Source organism: Colias eurytheme, chromosome 5, assembly GCF_061535395.1.
Source record: "Colias eurytheme isolate Ceu_HAF_F1 chromosome 5, ilColEury1 Martin Lab GWU primary, whole genome shotgun sequence".
NCBI classification, from domain to species: Eukaryota; Metazoa; Arthropoda; class Insecta; order Lepidoptera; family Pieridae; genus Colias; species Colias eurytheme.
Window position 1 is genome coordinate 6654460 of NC_142984.1, and position 21027 is coordinate 6675486.

At 30.6% G+C, this 21027-nt stretch overlaps 1 protein-coding gene across 2 annotated transcripts in view; it reads right to left on the bottom strand.

The window, feature by feature from the left end:
• The window catches only part of LOC149908505 (lachesin-like), a 111247-nt gene that overhangs the window by 27196 nt on the left and 63024 nt on the right, over positions 1-21027 (bottom strand). For both annotated transcript variants that reach the window (XM_090102002.1, XM_090102001.1), the window contains exons 2-4: positions 8337-8419; positions 6711-6832; positions 3501-3686 (exon numbers count right to left, since the gene is read on the bottom strand). In XM_090102002.1, the coding sequence (XP_089958128.1) occupies positions 3501-3686; positions 6711-6832; positions 8337-8415 (387 nt within the window). In that variant the 5' untranslated portion in view covers positions 8416-8419. The remainder of the gene's footprint in view (positions 1-3500; positions 3687-6710; positions 6833-8336; positions 8420-21027) is intronic.

Genomic DNA, 21027 nt, shown 5'->3' on the forward strand with positions numbered 1-21027 from the left:
AATTTGCGATAATTTACGGCATAAATGGCTGTATCTTTTGATTGCGTTGGCTTATAAGTTTGATTTTTTCACAGCTATAAGGAACCGTAGATTTGAGTATTCGGTATGAATTTCAGATTGATACCTCCACGCGTTCCTAAGAAAAAGGGTCTTCACAGGCAGACAAACTTGAAAAATATATATTTTTTGCAATTATTCCTGTATCTGTACTATAAGATGTTGCTTTGTACCGAATTTCAAGATTCTGAGTTTACAGTAGGAAAGTACCCTGTAGGTTTTGAGTATTGATTCCTTTGCGAATGTCGAAATTTGCGAAATTTTTCGGCATTTACGGCTGTATCTTCTGATTCGTTGATATAAAAGTTTGATTTTATTATAGCGTAAAGGTATTTTAGACTTGAGTTTTTGGTATGAATATCAAGTTAATACATGTCAGCGTTCATGAGTAACAGGGTTGTAAGTTAAAAATTTTTTTAAATATTTTTTTATATTATAATCTAAGGAAAAATTCATGCTTTTCGCAATTAGTAAACAAAGTCGTTGTCTCTGTACCTATGTCCCTATGTATGATTAAATCTTTAAAACTACGCAACGAATTTCGATGCAGTTTTTTTTAAAGATAGAGTGATTCAAGAGGAATAGTATAGTACGACATAAAAGAGATGAAATTAATTATTTTGGAACTAATTCGTTTTTCATTACCTGGCAACCCTGAATTGGCAATGTAGCTGTCAAGTTGAATAAAAATTTGTTGTTTTTTTCGTGAAGTGGAGAATTATTGAGATAAAATTGTTATTTAGAACAAGAAATTTAAATAAAAAAGGAGACATCATGAAAAAGGTTAAACGTAGCGGTGTCCGTGATGTGGTGTATAAAGTTTTTATTCGGTGTTTGTCCGAATTTCAAGCTGGAAATTTATTGACTGATTTGGAAAACGTTTACAAACGTACAGCAGAATATACCGGTGAGATTTCATTTATTTTTGCTCAGTACTACGTAAAATAGAATATTCCATTAGTGACGAGTGTTTAATGTATGTATGTATGGCGATTATTACGTTTTCGCAATTTAATTTGAGGTTATTTGTATGTAAACAAAAACTAGTTTTTATAGTGCGACCAGCACAATTTGAGTCAAGAAGTTATATCCAATCCAACCAGCCTCAAATAAAGTACCTAGTTTAGATTTTACTACATAGTATAGTGATAACTGTTTTCATACAGCTATCTATCTATTAATCAATCAAACCATAAGAAAAAAAATCATATTTACTGTATCATATTTACAGATACTGAAGATGCCCCGTACCCTCTTGCCAGTACTTCGAAACAGAGTGATGATCAGTCCTTTGAAGGAGTAGAATATTTAGATTTTGATGAATTATATTAATGTACAAAATTTATCTACAAAAACAATAAAAATATGTGGTTTTCAAATCGCCTTGTTTTTTTCTACCCGACGGACCCAGAAAGAGGGTAATGTGTTTGAGCTGCATGTATGCTTGTTTGTTTGTATGTTTGATTCTATGTGCGCCTCTGCAGTCTAAGCACTTGACCGATTTTTATAAAATAACTAATTCCAAATACATTTAAGTAAAATTTGACCTAGGTAGGTCAATTAAAATACTAAAATAATGTATTTTTGTCTTAAATTTACACTATTGCTACAATGAAACAATTATAACGGTTTAAATCGCGGTATTTATTTTAGATCATATATATAGATTTTTGGATTTTTATTCTATAGTATCAAGATCGCTTGCGTCGCAGTATCAGTGTTGCTATATGAGCGACGGTGGCGCCCTCATTTATTTTCATCTCTTTTGTGTCGCACTGTATATAATTTATAAGGTTTTAGAGAAAGCGAGCGAAGCCGCGGGCGGTAAGCTAGTCTGCGTTATAAGACGTTTGATTGTACTAAATTTCATGACTCTGTGTACTCGGGAACTACCCTGTAGGTTTTGATTTCTTAGGGAGTGTCGAAAAATTTCAGCAATTACAGCTGCATCTTTTGATTGCGTTGGCTAAAACGTTTGAATTTTTCACAGCATCATAGGACCTAGACCGTAGGATTTCGACATTGGCAAGGGAATCAATACCTGCAGGAACACCCTGTCCCGTAAACACAGTCTTGAAATTGAGTAAAAAGTATCGTGTTATAGCACAGATGTAGTAATAACTGCGAAAACCCTAATTACTTAATTAAATTAAATAAAAATATATTTTTAAATAATTTTAAACTTACAATCCCTTTACTCATGAACTACATGTATTTAATTGATATTCACATCAGAACTCAGGTCTATAATAACTTAAATCTGTTATTTAAATCAAATTCTATGTCAACGCAATCTGAAGAAAAAGCAATTAGAGCCGCATATTCTGTAATTCGCAACTACTTGCAAGGTAATCATCAATCAAAACCTACAAGGTAGGTACTTCCCGTGAACACAGTCTTGAAATTTGGTTAAAAGCAACGACTTAAGCACTTACAAGCACAGATAAAGAAAAAAATCCTTTAAATAAAATTGTAAGATACAACATAATGAAATGATGTTTGCTCGGAGTCCTCGGTGCGCGAGTCCGACTTTTTTGTTGTAATTTGACTGCATTTTATAGTGTTCATTTGAAAAAAAAAATTTGCTATTTTATGTCTTATCCACGAACTGGGATATTTCGATATTTGAGGTTTTGTGTGAAAAGTGTAACAGCAAAAGTTGTAGAAAAAAATTAATTAGATACATACAACTTTACCATTACCTACACTTTAGTCCGTTGCAGTTATAGTTTATTTTTAAATCGAAAAACCTGTTATTTGTCCTTAAATTACGACCACAGATCGACCCTAATAAACTTTTTCTATAATTTTTGTTATATTCTCTTCCGTTACCGTTTGTAATTGATTTCATTGTTCTAGATAATATGTCTTTTATGTCTCAAAACTCAATAAAAACATCATATTGAACAATATTAATTTGTTAATTTAAAAAAGTTGATATTAAATTAGTGGTCTACTTAGGTCGTGGACCTAGCCCAGGGGGGGGTCATGACCCCGTGACCCCCCCCCTGGATCCGCGCTTGTGATGTACAATAATATTAGATACTCTTCTGCTGTGCTCCGGAATTTATGACATCACTATTGCTTGTGCAAAGTTTGTATACATGTCGACGTTATTAAGTATAATAAATACGAATCGATCTTGTAACATAGAGCGTTCATTTAATTACGTTTAATTGTATAGGTATAGTAAAACTATATGTTTCAAAAATGCCATGTTTATTTTTATCATTCGTCAAAGTTTCTAAATAAGGCAAACAATCTAATAAAACAATAGGCACCTATACAACTGAAAAACCTCACATAACATTCCATAGCATTATCGGTAATATAATTTATACTTTATATTGTTACCTCTTGATGGAACTGCATCGAGTATAAATAATAGTTTTACTATCGGAAAATAAATATACCTGTAAAAGTATATTAGGTTCGTCACTCACCTGACTTTTCATAGGGTCAGTGTTCACTTGGCACATGTAAGTGCCGGAGTCGCTCGCTTGCACATTGCTGACGTGCAGCTTCCATGTGTTGTGGTTGTTGTAAGTGACTGAGAGCCGAGGGTTTAGCGCCACCATGTTCGTGTGGATGGCTAGGATCGCTTTTGAGTCGGATTTTATCCACGCCACCTGTGGGCAAAGAATGTAAAATGATAAATCATTTCAACAAATGATTTATCATAAGTATTTTTATCATTCAATCACACTTCACACTCTACTGCAAAGTCATATATATTCTTCTAAAAAAGTTTTAGCACAACGATAATCGATCTTTTTCATGCTACTTACAAAATTCGTTTTTTGTGTTTGATTTTGTTACGTTGTAGTGGAATAAAGAATTATACAATTCCTATGAACTAAAATTACTTAAAACAAAAATAGTTCATCGTTCTACATTTTAAAGCCAAAAACAAAATGTTATAACTACGTATACCTAAATATGAACTATAAAGAAACTTTATATCTTCCTTGGCTAAAACGATAAACGACCACACGTCATAAGAGAAAAATCGCGTTCTATTACCGCCAAGGATCCTGTGTGTAATTTAAGAATTAAATGAGAACGATTAAGTATAATACGAAACAAAACATTTAGTCGGGATTGCATACGAGGGTGAATTTTCCCTTAATGTGTAGGATTAATGTCATAAATTGCACGCAATTTCCCCAGTTCTCCAAGTTTTAAATCGTTTGTATTGTTCACTGGCGGAGACGAAACTTAATGTGACTTAAACAGTGTAACCGCGAATGTAGGTAAAACTGAGGATGCTATAAGTAAAATTGTTTGTCTCGAGGAATGTACGGCGTCTCATCCGCACTGTTGCCGCGCATTTTTCATGTGACATCCCGCTTTGTTGCGGTTGGAAAATAAATTAGTAACAATTTCATTGTTTGTGAGAATTATTTCCGACGAGAGCTAGCACAACTCCCTTGCAGGCTACGTTATTATTAACGTATTGTTTCTACGATATAGCTGCGGCATGACTCATAGCGAGTTACGTTCTCAGTCTTCATAATTTCTGTGTGCCGGCTTCAATTGAAGTATACAGATTAAATTTACAACGTTGGGTAATTGGGTTAGATATCGAATAAATCGTTCTTGTTTATAAACGTTGTGATAATAAACGATATAAACAGTTTTAAATTATTGTGCTCATTCCTAAATAATATAATACCTATTCGGACGTGGAGTAAATTAAAATATGCAATGCTATATTTTCCAATGATTCACATATATCCAGGAATTTATTTTACTATGTGTGAATGTAAAAATGTGGATGTAAATATTTTTTCATGTTTTTCCTCTTTGTATGTTGATTGTGTTGCACAGTGGTACAATTTTAATTATAATGTTTACGGATCGTATTCAGATTTTTCCAAGTAATAGTTTTTATTTCAGCTTTATTATATTTTCTGAGCTTGTGAAATATTAAAAAAAATGTTGTGTGGTTTTATGAAACCACGGTCAAAGTGAAACTGTTCGAACGGTTCCGAACACTGCTTTGTGTAGCGCATGTCGCGTGACGGTCGGCTGAGGTATACCTACTCGGCAGCCGCGATACACGCGACATGCGCTACACAGACCAAAAAGTTTGAGACGATGTAATAAAAGGTTCACTTTAAAATATTATAAAATGTAAAACCTTTGAAGTATAACTTTTCAATCTATTGTAATTTTTCAGAGTTGAGATATAAACAGGAGTAAAATAAATGTATATATCAAGTATTGATATACATTTATTTTATCCCTGCATACAAAAATAAGAAAATATACGTGTGATGATGTGCAAATACAATTCGATATCATATTATTATATCGCGGGCAACACGCTCCCGCCATACTGCGCCGTATAGAGTATAGTTCGTAATGACCGACGACGTTGGCAGCGACTGAGATGTAATTACGCTGCTCTGGCTGTTTATTTTCCATTATTATCCAATTTGTACACCAGATCCGCTTAAATGTTAAGGGAGTCTCGTTCTGCATCAACTGTCGGTATAAGTATAGATGTTTGATTTAATTATTAAAAGCATTTCCCTGCATGGAGCAGTTTAAAACCCCCATCTTTATCGAAGCGTAAATGTAAATTGTACGCTTCAATAACTACTTACTTTTCATGCACGTTCTGATTTATCTCACGAATCTCCGCTTTATGTTACCGATTTTTATGAAGCGATGCCCATTGTCCATTTTAATTAATATTAATTCACAACAAAGGGGAAATAAGGAAAATTAATTCAAACGCACGTAATTAAGTAAGAAAGTATGAAAATTAGGTTATAACTCTAAGTAATTTTCCTTTATCTTTTATTATTCTGAAAGGACAATAAACAAATATTTTATTTTCAGTTTTTCAACGACGGGACGTAGAACGACAATACGCCGAGGTCGTTTTATTATGGCGGAGAGATAAATTACTCTACATTAATAAGTTTATGACTCTTGTCTCGGTGAAAAAGCTCGTAATTAACGTGACACGAAATAAACTTCAACCTTTTACCTTTTAAAAGTAGAATTATGATTTCAAAGTCACCTCGAAGTCCATTAGGAACAATTCAAAATTCGTTTCTAAATAATACGAATATTTTTTAGAAGTTAAATGTCCCAGTTGGAAGTTTGTCGAGTATCTCTGAAATTCACACAAGTTGACTTATGGATGCCGGTTCTACGAGTAAGCTTATCCTCTTTCAATGAGCATTTTCCGTGGTGTTTATAAAGCGTAGGTTTGTAACTGGTAGTTTGTAGGAAGATTATTGTGGGTGGATGTAAATATTTAACTAGTTTTATAAATATAAAGTTCAATTTATAATTTTATTCATTCATTGACCTTAATCAATTTATAGACAACACTGGCATTAAATATTAAAGACACAATATAAATTAATTCAAATAAATAAAATATTTTGTCATATTTATTGAAGCATGGATACATTAAAAGGTTAACATGTTACAAAAAACAACGCTTTTCCACACACGTAAACAACATATATTTTACAAAGAAAACCTACCTTTTATCGGCAAACTGAATTTAATTATGAGCAACTTGCTTTCAGGAAGGCTTTATAAGTTTTCCGGTCTATAAATATCAACAAACACTTCATATAAGTACAATATGTTTGTGGATCAAATGTTCGATATAGAAATAAACTCACCCTATAATTTGACAGGTGATTGACAACACATGTGAAGTGCACGTCCCTTCCCTGTGTGACTGTGTGGTTTTCGAGGGCTTGTAAAAATTCCGGCTCCACCTCTGCTTGGATCGGCATTTCTCCTAAAATAAAAACTCTTGTTAGCTCTGGAACACAGTTTTAAATTAACAAGCTTTAGTTTCTCCAAATTTATTATTTGTTGTATTTTAAAGTTCAATTAAGATTTTATTACCTATAAAAAAATATATATGTATATGGGAAAGCCGTCAACTGCATACGCATGAGGTCTAATGTACTTTTACGTCGATTTTTAATTGATGTGTGAATTGATTGTATTTTATAATAATTATTTTCGTTAAAATGAAAATCTTATTCGTTTTTCCAGAGCCTTCATAGATATCCAAAAACTACAAGTTTATAGTCTATCACGTAGGTAGTTTCTTGACGGTTCTCCTCCGTAGAAACTGCTTTCCGAATCGGTGGTAAATAGTAAACTATCGTGGCTCCTATATGCTCCTAATCCGAGTTAGGTGTATATATTTAATTTACCTTAATAAATAAAAAAGATATCTATAACGCTTTAGCCAACTCGGCAGTTAGCAACAAATATCTATAAAATAAAGAAAATTTCGCATTTACGAGATATAATATTTGAATATTACTTTCCATATCAATATCATGAAACGTAGGCTTAAAAAGATCTCACATTATAAATATATAAATGGAGCTAAATGGTTTGAGCAGATAACGTCGTTTTTCCTTTTCTATTCAATATGACCTGAATTATTAAAGCACCCGCCGAACCGAAATATCCAGTTCCAAGAGATTTTCCAACAAATTAATATTCAATTTTCCTTAGAAAAGACGGAGTCTTAACTTGTCGATGTCGTGAATTGTAAAATGATTAGCGGAATATTTACTTCAAGTTTTTAAGGGGCTATGCATTTTCATAATGGCCATGGTTTAACGATTATTCCTATAACAAACGCCACAAACTTAGCCGCGGTTGAGGAAATTTTTAGGGAAAGCGATTTAATTGTATGCAAATATTATATTTACCTAAACGCTCATTGTGTTCTTTAAGAATGTTTGTTATCATATAGAATATAGGTAAATATTTTTTCTCGTATACTTATTTGCGCCAAAAATCATTCAACAATCATTTAAATTCGAACTTATTTACTAACAAAGTATTATGGCCATTACAAAATGTTAAATAAAATATCATTCCATACAATACATTTAACATTCCATATTTCTTGCTGAATAATTCAAAGCAATATTAAATATGAGGAATGACGCCAGACTGAAAGTATTTTACCACTTCAAAGTTCAAGAATATAAACACCCGCTATTGTTCTTGCAATCCTTATATCCTGGTTTTCTGATTATAACTAGCAGCAAACTGATTTTACAGGACTTTAGAGGATTAACGAATCCGGAATACTTATGTGGATTTATGGAAAAACGGCCTAAAGTTATCCAGGATTTAGTGTCATAATCATAATGAATTATAAAGAAAATATAGAATGTCTTTTATGACAACTTTAATTATGAAAAAAAAAAGTTTTTAAGTAAAGTACGCAAGAGACACAAACATTATTATATTCCATAAGAATATGTTACCTGTAACAAAAACGCTTAGGAATGTCGCCAGCCAGCAGGCCGCCTTCGTCGACGGAGAGTACATGTGTTTCTCGATCATCAGGCTGTAACAATAGAAATAATAATAATTAATAAATATAACTTTTATCTTATATAAGAGCAGTCATCCGAGCTTGTGTGGTTCGCGTTTATTTTTTTGTGTGGTGTTTCTTGATGTTAGCCAGAAGGGCTGCTATATCTCAATGCGAACGCTTGTGGCCCGCGTGATAGTAAGCGCCCATGAACATTTACACGGGTCATAATTAGGAAATAGTTGTCGCTGGGAATAAAATAATTAACTGGGAATGGTAAAGAGAAGGAAAAGAGTATACTACTACATACTATAATTTCACATTGTAGAGATTTCACATTGATCATCCGTGGGATGTTTTACCTTTGCAACTTGTTATTACCTATTCTGTACCTTTGCGATGTTACTTGTCTCCCACATTCACAACATCAAACAATTCTCAAGACTATAATAACGAATTCATAAAGCACTTTATTCATTTTCCCTAAATAAATCTATCAAAAGGTCTATGGTCTCACATTCCACAATATTGTTTAGGATGCTTTAGATTTTATGAAGATACTTTTCATGTATTATGTGTATACTGAGCTATTAGATTTAAGAACATACAGGATATTAAGATATGTAATGATATAATGTCATAATATATTATTATAAATAGGTATAATTTTTTACTTAAGGTACTGAAAACCAGTTTCACGTGTTTTTTTTTTTCATAAAAGACATTACAAATGAAACAGTTCTCAGAAGTTCTTATTTTAACATTTATAATATAATTTACGTATTTTAATATAAGGAAAACTTGTTCATAAAAGTAGTTTAAACATATTTAATTTGCCTTAATAATTATAATTCTACGTGATGCAATAATATTATTCTAGCAATAATAAAAAACTGATAATAATAAAATCTCATAATGTCACCGTCGATGCTATAAATCATTGTGTCTATGTATTATCTGTACCTAATTCCCAATTAAGGTGGATAATGCATCTGATACATGGTGTCATTAAGATATGCCCCGTAGATATACACACCGTAATTGGCAGATGGTGCCGCTAATAAACATTTTTCATCTCTAATTACATTTATACGATATAATATAATGTATTTCTTGCTTGCAATGCGACATAGGAAAAAGATTCGTTGTTAAACGTATTTTGTGAAAAACTCTTACGTTTAAACTTCGTAATTAGCAAACAGCGTAGGTTTAATTTTATAATTGTAGAAAGATATTTTCTTAAGTATTCATGTGAGTGTTTACGTTAAAATAATTTCGTTATATCTGTCTATATTAAAATATTTAGCAAAAAGTATAAATGACACAACAATGAGTTTCCAATAAAAATCACGAGAGTGTTTTCAATCAATTACTTTGATATCGTTATTAAATTAAGTATAAACATGAATGAGTTCGGTAAATTTAATTTACATTTTGGGCGTATTTAAATTTAAATAAAACCCTCATTATGTCAAGTCATGGCTCTTTTGAAAGTCTAAATAAGGTAATAAAGAAGAAAATGATCGGTTAAGTTTAGGTAAGCCATTGAAATACTGAAAAGGACACATTTTTTGTATGAAAAACATAATTTATGTACAGATATACCTATTTGTACTTTGTTCGTGTGATTTTAACAAAAGAAATCATACCTAGTTGCCTAAAATAATTAATATTTTTTTATTGCTAATTTTATAAGATAATGGCGCGTGATCCGTGGATTTAAATAATTAATATTCCAGTCTTGTAGCGATAAGTTACAAAACCCTTTTCATGCTCAAGTTTGCTTGATACTCTTTCTGAATAAATAAGATTCATACAAGACTCTTAATTTTATTAATATTAAGAAAAAAGCCAAATATAAATGATGTTCAAATCGATACTTTTCTTAGAAAGCCAATTATTTTTTTCTCATTGTAACCTAAACCGTCTATGATCATTAGCGAATTGGATTAAAAATTTCTTTATAAATTTATAGTATATTTTCTGAGTAACGTAACTATACACGTAACGTAACTAATTACCTATTACATTTTAATACGATTTATTATAAAAGTTTTGAGACTAGCCCTGGCCCGGTATTGCTCGTGAGGTACTGGAACTACATAATTCATATATAAATTCAGTCCAATATCAGCATGAATTTGTAGATGTTTACATTCGAGTTGTTAGCACGACCTCGTGGTATATAACCAGTTACACATTATCGAGTTTCCATATTGATCGAGATAGGTAAGATACTGTAGGTACCTTACTCATCCTATCCTAAAATTCGATTTCAATCCAATCCCTTTCCCTTTATTTAATCCGTCCTATTTTTATTAAATCCGGCAATTTATGCAAGCTAATGTGGAATTTTCTCGACATTTATTGTTTACCATCAACGTCGTGTTACATGACTCGTTTGAATATATTTTATACCCATAGTCAATTGCTTGAGAAAGCTAAGATTCATTACATACGAAAGTTACAGAAAAAAACACTCAATTGCCGAAGTAAATCACTTCATGTGAATCAGAATTATGACAAGATCCATATTAATTAAAAACAATAAAAGCTTAATATGCGAAAACCGTATTCTTTGATCTTCAAATGTTCTTCATGAGTTTTTCGAGTTCAGTCACGCGATGATAGAAGCTTTAAAAGTCGAATCAAGTTACTTATAACAATACTTAAGACCACTCAGGCTTGTTTAAAACTTATTTTCGTATAATTTTTTAAGTTTTTAGTAAATTCAATATAATTATACCTACTATAACTGGAATTCGTCAAAAGTTTCGCGCCACTTCGCAAGAGTTAATTAGGCGTGAACCTTTTGTTTCATTCATACGCTGTGGTTCCTTTTTATTTGAACATGTAAATGTGTAGCAAATATTAATTCAGAAAATGTACTCGTACAATTTTAGATGTTTGATAAAATTATGATAAGCGCGACGAATAAATGCTTGTTAATTTTACGGGTAAAAATGCATGTGACGAATTTTAAGAAGCTTTTAATTTTAAACATCTGAACTTCGTTAGATTTAAATATTAATAAACTTACAAATATAAAAAACATTATGCTTACAGTATTCAGGTCAACTACTTTAAGTTAATTCGTCATAAAAATTTATGTTACCTTAACCAATATTTATAACGTTAAGGAAAGAGGAATAAAGTAAATAAACACAAACACATCTGGGGAAATTCGTTTCAATGGGGTGTTATTCTGAAGTTGGAAATAAAATCAAAAATCAAATGTCAAACAAAGGGGATGATACCGACCCTCGAAACAAATGTATAAGCACATCGGAAGCCTCTGAATTGATTCTATAGCAATTTAAATTCGCAACTTATTGGAAGTAACTTGAATCTGCGCTTTGGGGTTTGCTGATTATTGCAGAATAATTAAGACGGGTTGCGGCCCGAGCCGAAATAACTGTCTCGTTTTGCCTATAATTGCTTCATCTTAATGGTTTAGGATTAATAAAACATGACAATATTCCTTAATAGACATTTGTTATTTAGAATAACAAACCATTTTAATGAAATCAATTTAGAAATGAAGCACGAAATGTATTTGGAATTGAAGTAAAATTTATATGATGAATTTGAATATCTTATTTTCAAATCAGCGTAATTATTGTTCTTCACAGAGATTAATTGAAAATGAAATTTAAATATCTCATCACTCCAAGATTTAATAATGTTATTTAAGGATTTAAATTACAGTATTCATATTTGATATTTCATTATAGATGTTTTTTTTTGTCTCTATTTTATCGGATTAATAGACACAAATTTACTATCACTACAAGTTTAATTATATTGACCTATACCTATTTATAAGCAAGTGGAAACTAGTGGTAGATTAAAGTAACTTAAATAACGCTATTCGTAAAGGTAGTGCAGAAAAATTGCTGTGATATAGATACATATCATGCCATACTTTATATCAAGATAAAACTTCTAGATAAAGACCTTCTTTGCTCCACTATCGCAAAAACAGTTAGTTTTTTGTAAGTTTTTCATGCGCTTATTGTGTCAGTATGAGTAATATTAAGGGTAGCGTAAGTATAATTTATTATGATTTTTTACCTCACTTTTTTACAATTGGCTGACGTATAACATGACCGAAATATTATAAGATGTATCTTTTCTATTTTTCTTATAAATACGTAATTTTTAGCCATGGAGCATTTTCAAAATAAATTACCACGATTTTTCTAAATAAATTTAGAGCATTTTCACCATTGTTTTATTGCACGGATTAGTATTTAGTACATGTAATATTTTATGCAATACAAGCTACTTACTGAAGTTCGCTAAATCTTGAATAGTACTTGACCTATAAACGTGGATTTTGGTAGGGAGATAGTTAAAAGGTAGGCCGTCGGCTTAGAAAGGATTATAGGATACCGTCGCGTCGGTTTAAGGGAGGTTATGGGCATTCACAAGTTTGTTAGAAATCCCTTGGTTTTTTAAGCGCCTCCGCTAAAACTTGAATGAATTATTATTGTGGCAAAGCTTTGACATTACAATACAAAAAGAAACCCAAAAATGTACCCTAATTTGACACATTATTTTGGTACAATAGAAGAAAGGAATCGACCGTTTGAAATAAATATTTTCGTTTTAACCCACGTAACATGTAGGTATGTGAAAATATCTGTGTTATTTATAACAACCTAGAACAGTAGAAATTTTCCACTTGAATATACATATTAGCTGATAAAATACAGGAAAATATTACTATTTATAAATCAACCCCAATCTTAGAATCACGACACGCGTAATGAATATTTTATAAATTACTTATATATTAAACAATCTCCTGTCATTAAGGAATAAATATGTTTGGGGGCAGCCCTGAAACTAATTGCAGCCCTATCTATATTGATGGCACACTAACAAAGTGGGATCAATGTAAATTATCTATCCCTGATCCGCAAACGCGATTATCGTATATCACTTGTGTATGTTAATTTATGCATTAAGTATTTATGTTATGGGATTGGCCAAATTTAATTACGTCAAATTTCGAAGATCATTCAATTAAATTAAACTTAATTTTTGCAATTAAACACGTTAACCACAATTAAGTATCGTAGCGTTTAAATGTGTGGGTTTTTAGGTTAGGTAAGCTTTTAATTTGCTGGTAAATGCGGTATGGTTTTTTTTAAATTTATTGACTTTATTTATATAACCAAATAAAGAATGTAGGTATTATAACCTATTTATATGTCATGTACCAGACAATAAAAAATTACTTAGGTAAGTGGTTGCATATCTATTATTGTAACAGATATTTTGTTTAATTAAATGTTTTTCTTTTTTATAGTATTAAGTTAAACTTACTCTTCTCTTGGTATGTTAACTGAATAAAATACAAATTAATTGGACGCACAATCATGGTACAAAATTTGGATAACCTGAGGGTAAATACCCTTGGTCCTTTTGAAAGAAAAGATGCAGTTTCCAATAAGTCTTACGTAGGGTGTTCGCAAGACGCCTTATCACACAGAATTGTAAAAACCCCTTGCTATGAAAGCCACTCTATAACATGCAGTGCTGTTACTAGTCTTTTATGCGCTCCAAGCTAGTTTCTGTTACCTACTACGAACTGAAAAATAATTTTACTACGTTCTGCGGTAGTAAAATGGTCATATTGCACGAATGTGCTGCCCTCTACCGTCGAGACGAACACGGCTCTATAAAACCAATTCACAAAAAGAATTTGGTGTCGACTCAAATTATAATTAAATTGTTTACTTTATCTAAATGAAGAATCGTAAACAAGTACTTACGTATTTGCGTTTCGTGAAGTTTTATTTTGAGGTATAATAATAATTATTAGGTTAATAAAATTACGTTAATTAATTTGATTCTTTCTAATTTCAGATTTATTCTATTAATACATAGTTATAGATATCTATATGCAATATTATTCATTATAATTCAAATTTACCAAGCTCTTTTGTAGTTTTTAATCCTACAAAGGTCATCGGAGTCGGTTTGGAAATAGCAAAGCTTAACATTATTAAACTTAATAGAATATTCAACAATTAATTGTTTCAAAACAATTGATAAAGAACAAAGCATTGCTAACGAGACTATTAAATTTTGTTCTACAGACAGGTCTGCTGCTTCTTCGCTACGAAGCCCAATAAATTGTTACAAAGCTAACCTTAATAAATCCGCTTCGAGTCAGATTCTGTAGCTGCCATAAATTGTTAAATAAATTGAGCGGGGACACTTTCAGTGTTTCTCTTTTACCATATTCAAAAACTTTTCTTTAAAACGCTTTGACAGAATTAAGCGAGTAATTGATGGGGAATTATTTTAGAAATATTTATGCGGTTTATTCCATGGAATACTACTCAAGTTTCGTTAAATCTTCTAAGATTTAAACTAAAAACATAATTTATATTATAAAATACATTTATTTGAAGAAAAATAAACTATGTGATGGTACACATTTAATAAGTTTTTGTCTACACACAATAATATTATTCTTATCAAATATCTAAACACCAAAAAAAATTCCTATGTCGATTGAAACTTTACTCAATGTCGCAACACTACACAAACTATTCAATAAAAGATTTAGATTGACAAACTTATGTTAATTAATTTGATTATTTATCATTTTAAATTTCTTCTATAAAGAGGTATATCTATATGCAATAATACATTATTTCAAACAAGTCCGAAATAGCTACCAGGTAGAATAAGGAATAAATAGCTCTCTAATAGTTTTCTTTACCTACGATACAAAAAATAACCAGAAACAGTTCTCCTGGGTCTACCACATCTTTCGTCCATCTGTTGACACGATGTCAGCCTGCATCATTTTTCACAGCTACAATTTTCCATATGTCACCAACAGTCTAACATTAATGATAAATATTTGTTTCCTTCCCATTTCATCTCACGAATACTCGTATACTACATTGCCACAACATATTATTGCTATCAAGATATATATGACACTATACTACTATATGTAAAAATGAATTGCGTAAATTGATGTAATAATCATAGTAGAAATAAGTTGAAATACCACTGAATACATTTCATAATTTTTCGTTTCATACGCACTACATGAATGGTCAGGGTTCGTGCGTCCAGTGGGCAGTAATGATTCAAATGTCATCTATTTAAATCAGATATTAAAAAATATCTACAAGAAATAAAGTATTACACGGAATTTAAAGAGTATAAAGTAAAAAATAACTTGCATTTTAATTTGGAGGTAGCATGTTAACATGATATAATATGTCAGAGTTAAATATAGTCCCGTTCAAGCTCGCAGTGAAATGGTTTATTAATACTGCTTTTAACTAAAATTGGTATTATTTGCCTATTTGGAATCACAAAGAGTCATGACGAAAGATAATTAAGGGTGTATTTAAATATACATATAAATTCCGATCGGTTCTTTCATGCTTATCAATAATTTAATTATCGTAATGAAAATAGACGTTCGGGCAAATATCGACGAATCGATTGAATGCTTCCATTTCCCTTGTTTCTCGAATAATCAAATATGCAATTGTCCGAATGTAATTAGTATTTAATGTGAGGTTTAGACTGCGGCTGGGATTCCCATAATTAATGATCATTTGCGTTGCAAATTGTAGGACACTTTGAAAATGTTCCTTTGGATTTCGATTGAGTCCAAGTATACACCTGTCTGCTAAGTACCTCATAAATGAATACAATGAGGTGTAAAACTGCTTTAACGTTTTGGGGAATAATACATATTATAAGGGTCATTTGTAAGTGAAGTATAGTTAATTTAATGTTTATACATGGGTAATTTTTTTAGTCATACATGCAAATTAAACTGACTCAGTAATTTTAAAAAGAAAATAAAAATGTTAACGTTTGTCAACAACTTTATTTTAGGTAAGTATATAAATTATAAATTTTTTTATTTACCTCGATAAACACGAGCAGTGTTTGCTGTGAACGTTAAGACGACGAAGCTTTTATTCAATTTATAATACTCTAAATCAAAAGAAGTAAAGTGAATTGTGTATTTCTTTAACAATCTGAACTATAAAAGAGGTAACTTTTACTCACAAATATAATTAAGCTAATAAAAAATCATTTAGGTGCGTCTTAACAGGGATACAAAATATTTTTAGAAACAAATTTGAATATTTATAAATCTAATGTAAGTAGGTTCAGAATGGTACAGACTCAATAAATAAGTTAATAATTCATGAATTATTACATCACTTCTCAGTCGCGTAAAATTAAAATTTTATTGAAACAAACTTAACATCACTTTTGACTTATTTCATAAAATAGCCTCTGGATCAATGAATGGATCTCATTAAGATAATTTTAACGCGAACGCTATAGACACTTTAGAAGAAAATATTATTAATTTATTTCAGATTAATATTTTTAGATTCGTTGATTCAAATCAACTAAATTTAAACTGTTATATAATTTTCCATCATTTAAGTTAAAAATTAGTCTGTGATTTTAGTATAAGATGAAGGACACTGTGTATATAATCTACAAGAATCTTATTCTCTAATTTATTAGGTAAATACGCTTTTTTTTAATTGTGAATATATTCTATTAGCCTACATATATGTTTAAATGACCAAAGGGTAACTTAATGAGTAGGTACCTAATTATATCGGGCAACTGATTTTTAATATTTATAAATCATAAGTGCCAGTATTTATTCTACTTCATAAATGTTTGAGCTGTTATAACTATAAGATATGATAATGTAATATATAAATAGTTATTTAATTGCATAATACATATTATTATGTTAAAATAAAATCTGATTGCAAGTTCTTTAAATTATTATTAATCACGAAAAAAATCTGATTGCTAGTTTTTAGTTGCAAACCTATTTACGTTTCAATCACGAGTAAACCTCAAGTATTTTTTTTATATTATCCAAAACGTAATCCAATATGTGGCAAGGAGCAAATCAACAAGAAAATTACAACACCTCAGCGGGTAGGCTTTAATTAAGGGAATAACAAACAAGATGAATGAACTGTCAGTCGCTAATGTGTTGGTTGGATAAGAACTGACATGCCCTTAACGTGTGGACGGTTGTAGATAAGCGTACTTTTGTCTCATTTCAAAGAGTTAAATAATTGTTTGCTTGTGCCAAATGTTACTGCTTTCTACATGTAATTAGATTTGGTAATTTGATGTTTTTTCTCGTGCATGGCATAGGAAGACTTGTTTGAGTAAATTTACATTTCACTAGCTTTTCCCTGCGGTTTCACTCGCATTTCACCGCTCCTGTTGGTCTTAGCGTGAAAATATATAGCCTATAGCTTTCTTCGATAAATGGGCTATCTAACACCGAAAAAATTTTTCAAATCGGACCAGTAATTCTTGAGATAAGCGCGTTCAAACAAACAAACCAACTCTTCAGCTTTATAATATTAGTATATATTGGACAATAATTTATTCTAATATTTTTTTCTAAATCACATTAATAGATATTCCTATAACATATACATATTATATCATCAGTGTATAAAAGACTAGCACATTAAAAAAGACTAAGAGAACTCAATAAAAATACTGTACGATATATATAAGAACAAAATAACTTAGAGCAAAATAAACAACTTTTTATTTAAACGAAAACAATATCTTTTCGCTCTTGATTAATGCACTCAAAATCCTAAAGAGAGTATAACAGGCTACTGTCGTTTTTCTGTACTCAAGTAACTTGTGCTTTAAGTGGCAACTTAATTGGAGTAAGGTCTTTATACTTAACTCAAAGGACGTTGAAGCATTCCTTTACACTTTCCTTCCATCGGAATCTTTGTAAACATCTCAACCTAGCATGTTATAAAAAATGTATCTGTAAACTTAAAACAAAGTAAGTTATTACTTTCATTTTGAAAAAGATGTTTCCTAGCATTTATATATTTTTTTTTCACCAAATTCTCAGCGTTATTTATTTTGTTACAATTTTAAAAGTTTATTTTTAGAACAACATAAATAAGAAAACAAATTGTTATAAATTGACGCTAAAATTCTAAAAATTATAACATTTCAATAATACATCATTTTAATGAACGAAGTAGTTACCTAGTCGTATTTTGTTCAACACCCCACTGTACCAAAATATCAGTTTCCTTGGGTATTGTTCGTTGCGAATATAACATCGTTTTACAAGCTGGAAATCAGATATTTTAGTAGAGAATTGATGATATTGTAAAACATGTTGTTATTAGGTACTAGCTTCCGCCCGCGACTCCGTCCGCGCGGATGTCGGTCTTCGCGTGGATGGTTTATTTCTCCATTTTGAGTAACTCTGACAATAACATCTTATAAAATATATCTATTGGACCCAAATACGGCTAGGCCTATAATAATACCCAACGTGTGTTCGCGGTTCTACAGAACAACGTCTATGGATAAAACTGAAAAATTGAGATTATTTTTTTTCTACGTATTTTTCCATGATAAAAAGTATCCTATTTTACGCCCAGGATAATAAGGTATAATTATACCAAGTTTCATCGAAATCGAACCGTTAGTTTTCACGTGATGTCTTCACATACAGACAGACAGACAGACAGACAAAAATTTTTTTAATCACATATTTTGGGTTTGGTATCGATCCAGTAACACTATGATGCTATTTATTTTTTCAATATTTTCAATGTACAGAATTGACCCTTCCACAATTTATTATATGTATAGATTTTAGTCTGGAGTGCTTAAAATGTATGGCTTTCTATCTTAATAAGTATATTTGAAGTTAATAAATTGAAGAATTAAAAGAATCTAGAGGTAACATTATATAGAAGAAAAATAATAAAGTGTGTGTAATTAAATACGAATTATCATGAAACCTAGTATTTTCTAGTGTTTGATTTTACGCGAGTATTATTATACATTTAGAAATTACACGTGTCACCCGTGACCACGCTCGCTGTAAAGTGTTTGAAACGTCGGGAAAATAATATAGTGAATAAATCGCGTTTAAAATCCGTTAAAACATCTTTAATTTCTTAATATCACAGAACCTTTCATTTTATTCCATAACTTTTCATATATTTACACTTTCACCTATAGCAAAAAATATTTTATATCATTTAAGACAATAGTTCGGATATAATGACAATGATGTAATGATAGATCATCTTAACAAAGGGCTCTGTATTGGTTTGTAACAATGACCAAGTAATAAGACTCTCTGACAAAGGGCTCATACCAGTATAGTTATTATTGTCTAACGAGTGCCTATAACATGGTTTATGCAATAAGGGCCATTGTACTCTCTATGTCTGAGTACCTGATGTGGGTTCAGACATTGGTATATGGTAATATGTAACATTATTTCATATATTTTTTAAACTTAAACGTTTATTAAGTCAAAGTACATTATTCTAGATGTACGATTGAATCGTCATAAATAAGACTTAGGCACCATATCGGCCGCCAGTTCGAAAAGCAGTTTCATTAATGTAAAAGTTAAAACCTCTATTATCTATATTCTATATAATATATAAAAAATGAAAACCGTTTTGCGTTGTCAGGGCAACACGCTTGAACGGGTGGACCGATTTTGATAATTCTTTTTTATTAGATTCCTTGAAGTACGAGGATGGTTCCTATGTAGAGAAAACAAAAATATTATACCACGGGCGAAGCCGGGGCGGACCGCTAGTTATTAATAAACAATACATTTGTAACTTTAAACTGCTAAAATTTTCTAATAAAACATAACATAGAAATGAGAACAAATTATCAAGAAAACCCTTCTCAATATTCAGCCCATAAAATCAATTCTAATGTTGTAAATTCGCAAGTACCCTTTTCTGTGTTGTTTGTTACCTTTCGGTAAACTGATTTTCTGAAAGGTAGATAGCTTTCACTTTATAGTATAGAATATAGATCATCTGAAAGGTCTCAAGGAAACCTGAACAAAATCTATAAATCAACTGTTATACCAGTTTCATAAGAAATATTTAACAACCCAAAAATAACAAATATATATCTAATATTTTTTTTTATTTAAGTGAAATTAAATAAATAAGAAAAGGGAAAGAAAAGAAAAAAGCTTGAACTTTTCCTGAACAAATGAATAAGATCGAAAAACTCAGCGTCGTGAGATACCTACTGTTTGTAACTAATTACTGTTACATGAGTCTTGTAATCATTATAATATAATATTACATTTGAAAGCAACCTTATCTTTCGACCCTTGATCCAATTGTAATGTTGTATGTTATGAGAAATTATAATTATTTATGAAAATTATGATTCTTTTACAATATACAATAATTTCTAAAATTAGAACATTTCATGTAACTCTCCGATTCTTTAATAAATATGTGTGTAATTTATTTGTTTTATTGCCTTCAGTTACATTACTTCATAGATTTAAGTAAAACTGCAATTCTTATTCGTAGTTAAGATTATGATGCTAAATTGAAGATATATTTCAATGAAATGGCGGTGGATATGACGCTTTAATGTAATAACTATTTCTATCCGCTAAACTTCCGGACCAATAAATATAAATCTCTATACATAAATCTAGAAGGACTCCTTATTAAATTTAACCATGCAGTATATCCTAAATAAAATTGAACTGTCTGTCTTTGGGTACCTATAAATGTATTTTTAATGATTACAAAACTAGAATAAAT